At 37.6% G+C, this 11,334-nt stretch overlaps 1 protein-coding gene across 1 annotated transcript; it reads right to left on the reverse strand.

Moving 5' to 3' along the window:
- Positions 1 to 879: 879 nt before the first annotated feature.
- On the reverse strand, positions 880 to 9,208 carry LOC112150666 (protein-glutamine gamma-glutamyltransferase K). Its single transcript, XM_024279123.2, has 15 exons — positions 8,401 to 9,208; positions 8,192 to 8,301; positions 7,188 to 7,366; positions 6,908 to 7,099; positions 6,514 to 6,765; positions 5,995 to 6,113; positions 5,807 to 5,914; positions 4,018 to 4,195; positions 3,797 to 3,935; positions 3,526 to 3,718; positions 3,276 to 3,429; positions 2,912 to 3,190; positions 2,659 to 2,819; positions 2,431 to 2,567; positions 880 to 2,290 (listed from the first exon to the last, which is right to left on the reverse strand). Exons 3-15 carry the CDS (start codon positions 7,363 to 7,365, stop codon positions 2,149 to 2,151), a joined length of 2,232 nt encoding a protein of 743 aa, XP_024134891.1. The 5' UTR covers position 7,366; positions 8,192 to 8,301; positions 8,401 to 9,208; the 3' UTR covers positions 880 to 2,148.
- Between the last annotated feature and the right edge of the window lie 2,126 nt (positions 9,209 to 11,334).

Raw genomic sequence — 11,334 nt, forward strand, 5'->3', positions numbered from 1 at the left:
TTACATATCTTGGTATTAATATAGCTAAAAACTGCTCAATCTTTGAGTGTTGACGACACAATCTGTAAAACAGTAAACAAGATGCTACATAACTTTTTTTGGAGAAATAAAACCCACTACATACGAAAATCTGTCACTTTGAACTCTTCTGATGAAGGTGGCTTAGACTTTATTGATTTTGGTGCCCTTAATAATACTTTTAAAATAAACTGGATTAGGAAATACTTAAAAAATCCACATCTATCTGGAATTTTATCCCACATTGTTTTCTCACACTTGGGTGGCCTGAACTGCCTGCTGCTCTGCAATTACAGTATTCCTAAGATCCCGCTGAAACTATCAAACTTTCATCAACAGGTTCTTCTAGCATGGGCTTTGATTTTCAAGCACAACTTTTCTCTGCAGGGTTGTTTCATCTGGAATAACTGTAATATTTTTTATAAAAACAAGACTTTGTTTATGGATAAATGGTTTAATAATGGGATTATTTTGGTGAGTCAATTATTTAAAGAACCCGGTCTGTTATATAATTATTCTGAATTTCTTGATAGATATGCTATTCCAATAACTCCTAAAGAATTCTCTGTGGTTTTTGATGCCAGAATCTGCATGCTTTTCAAAGGTATACACAGCGCTCCTTCCTCGTCTCTCAAGCCCCCTGATGTTATACAGTCTATTCTTGTCAGTTTGTGCTTCTCTTCAGTCAAACATTTAAACCACAAAATAAGAGCTTTGTTTCAAGAAGATTATACTTCTATTACCTCTGCCACTTTTTATTGGACTCCTTTTGTAGAAGACCTTGAATGGAAAAACATTTGGACACTCCCACGTAAATTATTTTTAACAAACAAAGCCAAAGAGATTTAATATAAGTTATTACACAGGTTTTACCCCACAAAACATTATTTGTCTAAATTTAAACATGATTTAAATACAAGCTGTACCTTTTGTCAGAAGGAACCTAAAACCACTTCTCATTTGTTTTGGCCATGTGAATTTACGTATAAGTTTTGGAAGGACATCCACAAATTCATCACTGACTCAATTTTCAATGGTTTTCAAATGTATTACAGAGATGTTATTTTTGGTTTCCACAAATTTGGTTGGCTGTGCCTTTTTGATTTATTTGATTGTGACTTGGACTGATTTTTTTTTTCAATTTTTTTATCTATTTTGTTCTGGCATTTTGAAAAATTGAGGTGTTAAATGTATTTCTACAAATATCAGGAAATACAACCTCCTAAAAATGAACAGTTTATTGTTTTTTAATACTTACTGTTGTTCTTTGAGGCAACATTCAGTTTGAGTAAAATACTTGAGTTATTTTAAAATCACATAATTTAATACTTTTACTCAAATATTATTGGAATTAGTGACTTATAACTGAGTAATTTTTACAGTAAGGTATCTGTACTTTTACTCAAGTATGGTTTTCAGATACTCTTTACAACTATGGTTCCCAATTTTGCTGATAAACTTAACACTCTTGCCACCAAATTCCAATGCTGATTTGCCAACTTTGAAGCTCAAAAAAAGCAGATTTGAACTTCTCAGCAATCCTTTTGCAGTTGACGCTGAAAACACACCACCAAACCTGCAAATGGAGGTGATTGAGCTCCAGTGTAATGAAACACTGAAGGAAAAATATGAGAGAGGGGGTGCTGCTGAGACTCAATGGCCCAGTTGAGCATCCAAGCTGCGCAGACGCTCTCTACGTTTTTCTGCACAGAGGTACTTCACCCTGTGGATGGTAGTTTCAGATCCAAACGTTTTAATCACACAAGCAATGATTCAATATAGAAATAGTAACATACAAAATAAATCAATGTAAAAAAAAATCATTTTTCAAAATAAATAGGAGTCATGATTTTTTTTATTATCTTTCTTAGCATTTTCTTGGAAGCTAAACTGCATTTTTCCCCACACCAAACACCTTTACTTTATTCCATAATATAATCTTCAACAACTCTGAGGAAAGGGAACTCTAACACTTGTAAAAGAAAAAAGTCGTACTGCTTTTTTTTCTCTACACTTTAATATTTTCCTGTTTCAGTGCACAGTTATCGCAGTATTACAACTTCTTATTTTTTTTAATTTAAAATTGAGATATTGAAAGCCTTCCTAGAGTCTTCCTAGAGTGTTGGTGCTTCAGGCCTCCACAATGATGTCCCCAACACCATGAATATGTGTCAGCTGACTGGAGTCCAAGGTGGCCACCAATTTCTTTGTCCCAGCAACAGTAGGGGTGATGTCTTCAGTGAAAGTGATGGTGGCATGACCGCCAATATATCTGTGGAGAGATTGAGGACATCAGTTACATAAAAAAAGATAAAATAAGCTAGATGGTTAGAGTAGAGAACTAAAATTATTTTCATAAATAAAAATGAAATGTGTAAAATTCTGCTGTCAGAAAGTTTTTTTCAGACTCACTCATAAATCTTTTTGTGTGCTGATAGGAGGCCAATGCCTTCCACGTTGAACACCACATCTTTCAGCACATCTGGCAGCGGGTTTGTGAATGAAATTTCCACTTCCATCTTCTGTCCAACCACAGCTTTCCTGGTCGGCTATGGCAACAGAAAACAGATGGAAGACCAAGGTCAGGCTAGACACCGAGCAAAGCACAGTAATATGTTGCAGGTTTGTGTTGTTTCCTACCTTTATGATAATGTCTGGAGTTCTGAGGCGGAAGCTGAACTGAGTGGCCAACACCTGCTGGGTTTCATTGACCCTGCCTGACAGTGTAAACATCAGGGCTGCCTGATCAACCAGGTGGTCTTTGTATACGTCGTAAGCTACGGTAAACTGAATGATAGTCTCTGCAGGTCACGGCATATGGGAAAAGAAGTGAGGTGTTAGCAGAGGTAAACTGATCCAGGATGTTTAAAGTCCTCAGTTCAGTTATTCTTACCCTTGTTGGGTTGTAAATCTCTGTGTTCCTTGTAGATTGTAGCTTTGTGGACTCCAGTATAGTACATGACTGCCAGCTGGCTATACAGGCTCACATTACGCTTCTCAGAGCTGCTGTTGTACAACTTGACGCTAAGTACTGCATCGCTCCCAATTTTGGGACCTTCTCCCTCCAGAACCACTCTTACAGAGATGTCTTCTGCAGTTGGAGATGCATAAGCATGCGCTTTGGAGCCATAGCGACAGGCCGTTTCCACGGCCATGCGCTCCTGCTCGGAGCCTGAACACAGACAGTGATGCTAGGTCAATAAACGAAAAAGTGCGTCACATAGATTCTTATAAGAAATTCGTTTAACTGTAAATACCTTCAGGGTGTTTGTACATGTGTGTGATATCATGACGCTCATCTGAGCCCACAGCCTTGGTGCTGATGTTGCAACCAACAACTCTCTTCTCACTGTAGATTTTACTGTAGGTCCCGTTTGCATTCCTTTTCCAGTAAATTTTATCGCTGTTCACCTGCAGGGTAGTCAAAAGAAGCAGGAATAAGAATACATTTTCAGGCAGAAACTATTCATGGTTAAAATGAACTGAATAAAAAAATTGATTAGAGACCTCTGCAAACACAAAGGTGCAGTCATATTTGAGGTAGACTTGACCGCTTCGAATAGCACTGAGAGGAGCAGGACCACAGCAATAAATGCCATTGCTCTCTTCCTGGGGTGTGGAATCAACAGCCTGCCAGCCTCCGTTTCCGTCAGGCAAGTCGGGGCGAGCCATCCAACAGTCATTCCACACATGGAAGTTCCTTTAGGTGGAAATAAACGTTGCTTACTGAAAATCATGAGAAGAAAAAAGCCATGTCCCTAAAAAAGGCAAGACATACCAGATTGAATCATTATTCATGTAGTCTATGGGTTCCAGGTGCTCATCCACGTACACATCTGTTGTCAAGGAAACGTCTGTGTCATGAGCAGAACTGAAATTCGTCACAGTTCGAGTGGGAATGCCCAAACAGCGCATCACTGAGGAAAAACAAAAGTCAGTGTTTAATATGTCTGTGGGACACGTGGAGAGCAAAAAAATGCCAAATAAAAGTCTGTAAACCTGTTGTTGTAACACCTCCAAATACCCAACACTGGCCATACTTGACAGGTGAGCCTTTGCTTGCATAATATTGTTTCAGTATTTCTATACTTCCATTCCAAGCTGTTGGAGAAGTTCCTCCTTTGTAGTCTCCACTCCAGTTTCCTTCCAAGACTCCAGAGTCATCGGGTGAGTTGACCTGGAAAATAAAAAACACAGAATCTTGTTAAATTTTTACTTTATAGTGTGAAACTGAGTTCTGACAAACTTCTTGTCTTTGTTGAAAAAAAAGGATTGTGAGACACAGACTATAAGCTCCATCTCCAGCAGGTTAGATCATTTCTAAAAGACAAAATTACATCACAAATAAAGGGTTTTGAGTAGTAGGGCTGTGAACATTAATGCATCAATGCATGCGATTAATCAAAAAGAATTAACGCAAATTAATCGAAGAAACAGTACTTCACTTTAACTCGGTGGTTCAGGTTTCCACGGTGTGCGTTAAAACCTTTCTTCAGGTATTATCCTGCTATACCATGGTCACTTACAAAAGAAATAAATATTCAATCGGTTTTAGTACTTTATTCCTGGTATTTTTGAGGTTTAGATTACTTTTTCACAAAAATCAGACTATTTGATCCATGGTCCGGTGCCATGTTGTACAAATTAATTTTATCTGGTAAAACATTCTGATTGATCGTGATTAATCCCAACATAAAAATGTGATTAATCAGATTTTTTAAAATTGATTGACAGCAGTAATTAAATAATCAATGTTCTAAATGTAGAGTTTCATGTGTGATTTCATATTGTGATTATTTTTCCAGGTTTGGGATTAATTAGTTAATGTATTTTAATCAATTCCCCACCCTAATTTTGAGTTTTTGCTGCCTTTTTGATGTGGTTGGTCACAATAATGTTTGATGAGGAATCTAATCTAAAATTACATTTTTTTCAGTTTGCAGATATAATACATGAATGTGTAGGTAGGTATAGAGTCTAATAAAACACAGACACTTATTTATTTTATTGTTGCTTTCATGATAAGTAAAAACAAATAATTATTTTTCTATTTTGTGATAAATAGAACTCAGAAAGAAAATATTTTTTTATATTAAATAATTTATAACTTTTAACAGAGGTTCATATGACTTCCTTTCAAAATAAAAGACTGTGCAACACAAGATCATATAATGCAGTAAAACTATTTGTAGGTAGTGCACTGTCAGAAGTGATGATAATAATAATAATAACAATAATAAAACTGTTAATTTTACCATCTGTGGTGCTTCTTAGCCAGAAATGCACAAATCAAATGAACTAAAATTAACCTAAAGGCAATTAAGTGACCCCTACTGTGTTTTTTCAACCATGAGGAACGCTTCAAATCCTCAAATTTATTCAAAAATAGAAAGTATGCCTCATAATATGAATTCTGGTCGTGTTTACTGACCTTAAACTGATTCTCTGAGGTTCTTAGAGCTCAAAAATCTGTCCATGTTTTAGCAGGACTCTGTCAAAGATTAATGTATCATTGAAGAATTACAGTTACCACAGTCAGGAAGCTCACGGAGTGATGTGTACTGTCTTTCAGCTGAATCAAGTTTGCTTTAGATCACTTTGCTATTTACTTTTTACTTTGAGGACCACACTGGATTAAGCTCATTGCACGCCATGGGAAGCAAACCCAGATTCCCTGTGTGCTGGTCCTACACCCAGCCAACTGAGAGTCCATTCAAGCTAAATATATACATTCATCAAGAATAACATGTCAATGTCTCAAAATTGATAAACCCAGGTGGATCCTCACCATGGCAGAGAGGATTCGAACCAGATTTACGGGGTTTCCCCAACCATAGTTTGGTGTGAGGCTCTTTTCCAGGATGTAGAGGCAAACAGTCAGAATCCCACTTTCAAACTGAAAGACAGACAAAGAATACAATGGATTTGAAGGTGTAACACTTACTGCCGCCGGTCACCAAACACAGACCCCCCTACCTGTCCATAGTTCCATGTCCTCGCTCCAATTTGATATTTATTGCCATAATATATGCGTCCGACATCATTAAGGACGTACTCCTGCCTCTCCTCTTCATCATCCAGGTAGACAGCATCATCTAAATGAGAGTGAACAGAACTTTATAACTGGAAACAAAATCAAATCTCCTCTCTTAATTTTTTTTTTTTTTATGTTCCTACTGTTTCATGTGTAAAAACTAATGTTTTGAGTACATTTGACAATAATTCAGCTGAAATAAATGGGACACAGATGTAAACATTATTATTCTAAGTTTCTATGTGTTTTTACATGAGTTTTTTTGTAAACTTCGTGTGATGAAAAGCTTGTTAAAACATACACATAGTGGTATACTGTAATCTTTTCTAGTGTCACCATCAGTTAACCTTTTGAACTAGAGTTTAATTTACTATATTCTCATTTTTAAGAATAACACAAAATGTGTTTAATCATGCATGTAAACTTCAACATGTTGTCTTTGCAGCATGGACAAGCTTTACCTTTACTCCAGGGGTTGAACAGCATATAGATGTCATCAGCAGAGTCATATGTGGAAATAACCTGACCATTTGGAGAGGCTGTTTCCACAGTGAGCTGGTATCTGCCAATGACAGCAGTGGCTGGGGAATTCACGGACAGTTTAATTCTTTTGTCATCCTTTTCCACCACAGCAGCTTCCCAGCAGTTGCCCTGCAGGTTCTCCACCAAAGAGACAATCACATGGGTTCCCTTTCCCACTGATGGTACTGGCCCTGAGAGAGCAGAGGAGCCACAGACATGTCAAAAAGCAAACAAATGCAAAAGGTATTACTGACTGCTCATATAGAAACAAACCTGTTACATTTTAGTAGGGGAGTAATGATTCATTTAACATTGAAAGTGTGGTTCTCTAACCTGTTTTGAGGTGTAGATGTAGCATGTCAGAGAGGGGGTCAAAAGGCCTTGATAATGTGATCCACATTTGGAACGTCTGGCCTCTGCGGATAATGAAGTTGTCGTCTTGGTAGAGATGCGTGTGATGTTTCATGCGGTTCTCTCCTGATTTGCTCTTCATCAGGTCTAGTGATTGCACCGTCAGAGGGAGCTCTGTGAAAGCAAAGATGGAGAGTCAAAGAAATGTGACCAGCTTTTTTCCTCGTGTGAGAGGTCTAATCTCCTTCAAGTTCATCTTTACCTTTGACTGAGGTGTAGTCATCTACGACATGTAGAAAGCTCATCTTTCTCTGGATTTCTTCTTTTGGCTCTCTTATTTCAGTATAGCCCCCCACTTTATCTTCTCCAAATCCAAGACTGACAGATGAAAGTCTGCCCTTCGCAAACCTGCCGGTTGTTGGTCCCTTCACTGCAGACATTCTGAGGGAAAACAAAACCAGTTTCTCATCAGATTCAGGGAGCAGGTTCCAAAATAAAAGCATCCACAAGCCACTGCACATTATGTGTCAAAGTGTCCTTGGTGTAGACACTAAACCCCACATTTCTCCTGGTGGTCATAGGTTGGCGCCAGTATTTCCCATGAGTGTGTGAATGTGAATTGGTGAATGGGACAGTGACTGTAAAGCTCTTTGGCTCTTCATAGAGGGTATTAAAGCGCTATATGCCATTTAGGAAGTAAACTAAGTAATATACTCAGTGAGAACAATTTTAAAGAAAAAACTCAAGAGTAAAAAAAGCTAATATCCAAAACAAATTGTGACATATCTTAAAATAAAATAATTACGTAATGACTGACACCTTCCATTTGGCAGCCTTAAGACTTTCATTACTGTATGTTCGTGCAAACAAAAAGAAAGTAAATACAAATAAATCATAATTTAGTGTAATTAAGTTGGATAACTTCTTACATTAACACATCTACTCCAGAAAAAGTAAAGAGTATAGTACAAAAATATAACTATACAAAGAGATATAACTATGTATGCCGTATTACTTTGATAATATGAGCAATTGATTTCCCACAACATAAAATTTCGCCTGAAGCTTTGAGATATAATATTTCTATTTCAGAAACTTAGTGCATATGTAAAGGAGGGAAAGATTAGAGATTTAAAAAGATATTATTTGCAAAAGAGTTATTGTGGGAAGACAAAGTTATGAGGAAGGCATTCTGGAAGTGTCTCCGTGCACAAACCCTAACAAATTTTGGATAAGCAGATAACACACAAAACTATTCAAACTCACTTAGCTCAGGAGAAGTAGCTCTCTGACAATGTGGAGTTGAGGAGGAGGAGATCTTCTGCTCTCTGTGCTCTTGTGGCTCATGCTTCAAGATTGGCTCTCCTTTTATGCACCTGTTAAGAAACACCCTCCTAATGCACAATCAACCATCAATCACAATGACACGTCACAAGAAAGATTAAAACACACCAGAATGTTCAAAACAGAACTACCTGTCACTCAAGAGCTTGATGGCTCTCATTCCTCAGAGATGTGGCTCTCCAAATCTGTGGGTGGAAACGTTGATCCTTTATCTCTTTCAAGTCGGACGACATATTTTCAGTTTCAATTGTTTTACCCTAATTGGTTTCTTTAACACACCTGTGTACTAGTTCTTTTCGTCCTTTTCTGCAGCACAATTTCTGCTGACATGTGTGACTATCAGTGTGGTGAATCAAGCTCCCCTGCATCGTCACACTCCCTCTGAAATATTTCACAGATTCTATAGAACTTGTGTTTTGTTTTGTCATATTAGTTCAGGCTTTCGAAATGGCAGCAGTACATTACAGAGGTCCCATTTTAAATGAACACATAGATGCAGACGTATACTTGACTTCATCTACATGTCAAATGTGCCAGAAGAGAAAGTGACAATCTGACAAGGTCTATTGCAACATCAAAATGGGCTACATGGTCGGAATACTACCACATCTCTGTCAGTTTGACCACCTGCTTTTATTTGGACACTCCCTGTTCGATCTGTCGCCTTCAGGCAAACATTACAAGTTAAGACTTCAGAAGAGCTTTTGCTGGTTTTAGCATTTTATCTTCTGTGAGGTTAGCTATGCACACCGACATTGAAGTTACTCAATCTTCATAAAATGCTACAGCCTGTCCTGCTAACAGTTTGTTCGTTCCTCAGAGCTTGAGGTCACAGACCCTCCAGTGGTGTCGTTCCTCCAAGCTGTTTTGTAACTCAGGCTCCAAACGTACCCTATCTGTTGTTCGGCAGGACTTCTGGTGGCCGACCATGAAGGAAGTGGCTAATGATGTTGCCACTGCCAGTCTTATTTATGCTAAATTGAAGTTTTTCTGCATAGCGTATACAGGGACTCCTGCACCCACTTCTTGTACTCAGCAGACCTCAATCCAGGGGTTCTTAAATTGCGGCCTGCTGGAAAAGTTTTTCTGGCTCTCAATAAATCATAACCAGCTGTACATTGTTTGAATAAAATATTTTTGTTGCGGGGTTTCTGGAGACTTCTGCAAGGAAAAGGGTAATAACACCTAGGTATCAATTTTACAATGCATTCATTTCACAACTAGGGGACAGATAACATTTTCTATGTCACCGTCTCTGCAGAGAGCAGTTTCCTTTGAGGAAAAAACATGTTTCCCCAAGGAGAAAAGGTGCTTTCAAGCTAAGTGGAGAAATGCTTACTTTACTTACTTTATCATACCTCAAAGGCTGGATAAAGTCATGGGTCTGATTTGCAGGTAAATGTAATGCTCAAAGAATTCAATATAAATTGTCACCATGTTACAAATCTTAAAAAACTATGACACATTTACTGGTGAGGAGCGCTACAATAAGCTACACTACAATGAGTCTATGCTACACAGGAAATAATGTTTACAAAAATGGCAAAATCCAGTCAAGTTGTGACAGAATCTAGCTATGTTGTGGCTTTGGAAATGATCCGGCGAAGCAAACCCTTCAGTGGGGAGTTTGTAAAAGGATGGTTGCTGATAGTAGATGACATTGTTTTCCCAGAGCAAAAGAAAAAAGTACAGGAAATAAGTCTGTCAAATGATACATTTAGGGATATTAGACAAGTAGAACATCTGGGCAGCAACTGAGGGGGATGATTTGTTGTAAATAGATTTTGCTTACAATATAGTCTCAAATAGAAATCACACAGGTCCGATGTTGACCAAAATTGATCATAATTCTCAGGTAAAGAATAGTTTCAAATCTTGCTCGGTTTGCTCTTATGCTCTGTTAACTGCACAAATAACACTTGGCCATTGAAGTTATTGAGAACCGCTTTTTTATGTTTATCCATTTTTTCACTAAAATTTTTCACCAAAATTGGCCCCCAGTCTAATGTCATGTTCTTAATTTGGCCCTCTGCTACAAAAATATGTCAATGGACTTCATTTCTGGATTGCCCTGTTCTGGAGGTAATGCAACCTTCCTTACAGTGGTTGACAGACTCTCTAAGATGTCTCAATTCTTCCCTTACTCAAAACTATGATTGCCGTCTCCTGAGGGGGCTATCTCACACATATTCAGACTACTAAAGAGTTCTCACAAAAAGAAGATGGCTACAAACTGAGGGATCGGGGAACTTTAAGGTCAAACTGATGAGAACCACAAAGAGAAGTTTCCATATGTCAGAGTGCAGCACTAAACTTTGGAAAAGGTTAAGCAATGAGCTTTAAAGGATGTTCAAACATTCATAAATTTAAGAAAATTGATGCACATTTTTATTATTTTACAACATGAATTAGAGAAATAAAGATAAACAGGTCTTTGATTTAACTTAAATGCTGTGAAATGATAAATGCTCTTTTGATGACAACCAATAAGTTCTACCTCCTTGTTAATGAACATGTCATGTTAAAAAAACTTGATCTGATAAGAATGTGATTACCGGTTTGACAACTATCACAACTGTGAACTTCGTTTTGGATCTTGTCAGTTATGGTATTTGATCTAGTTCTGTTTTGAAGTGTCGCTCCGTCACACCAGTTTCACTTGTCAGGTCATCTGTTCTGCTCTGCTCTGCTACCCTTTTTGCTTCTCCATGGTTTTATTATGTTTTAGTTCATTTATTAAATGCTTTAGTTTCTGTCGCCAAGCCTGGTCTCAGATCCTTCCCCAACACTTCCACATAACAACTATCCAAAAATATACTGTACATATAAATATATATATATATATATATATATATGTATATATATATATATTCTCAAAAGGGGTGGGATTACATACATTTGCTTCTTTCTGTATTCAGTCATACATCAAGCCCTACTTGACTTTAGTTGACCAATTTTTGTACCAAACGATCTTTTTTTACTCCAGAGATTCTGAAAAAGTGCTCTGTCATAACACATCAGGCTTTTGAAGAGACAGAATGGTGCACTTCAATAGTCACATTTTT

This window comes from Oryzias melastigma, linkage group LG4 (assembly GCF_002922805.2).
Source record: "Oryzias melastigma strain HK-1 linkage group LG4, ASM292280v2, whole genome shotgun sequence".
NCBI lineage: Eukaryota > Metazoa > Chordata > Actinopteri > Beloniformes > Adrianichthyidae > Oryzias > Oryzias melastigma.

Excerpts from the sequence above, each read along its gene's own strand:
- LOC112150666 (XM_024279123.2), bottom strand. The coding sequence starts at position 7,365 with ATGTCTGCAGTGAAGGGACCAACAACCGGCAGGTTTGCGAAGGGCAGA. Across the intron at positions 4,196-5,806 it reads TTCGAATCCTCTCTGCCATG|GTCAACTCACCCGATGACTC; the intron begins GTGAGGATCCAC and ends TTTATTTTCCAG. Across the intron at positions 2,291-2,430 it reads GCACACAAAAAGATTTATGA|ATATATTGGCGGTCATGCCA; the intron begins GTGAGTCTGAAA and ends ATCTCTCCACAG.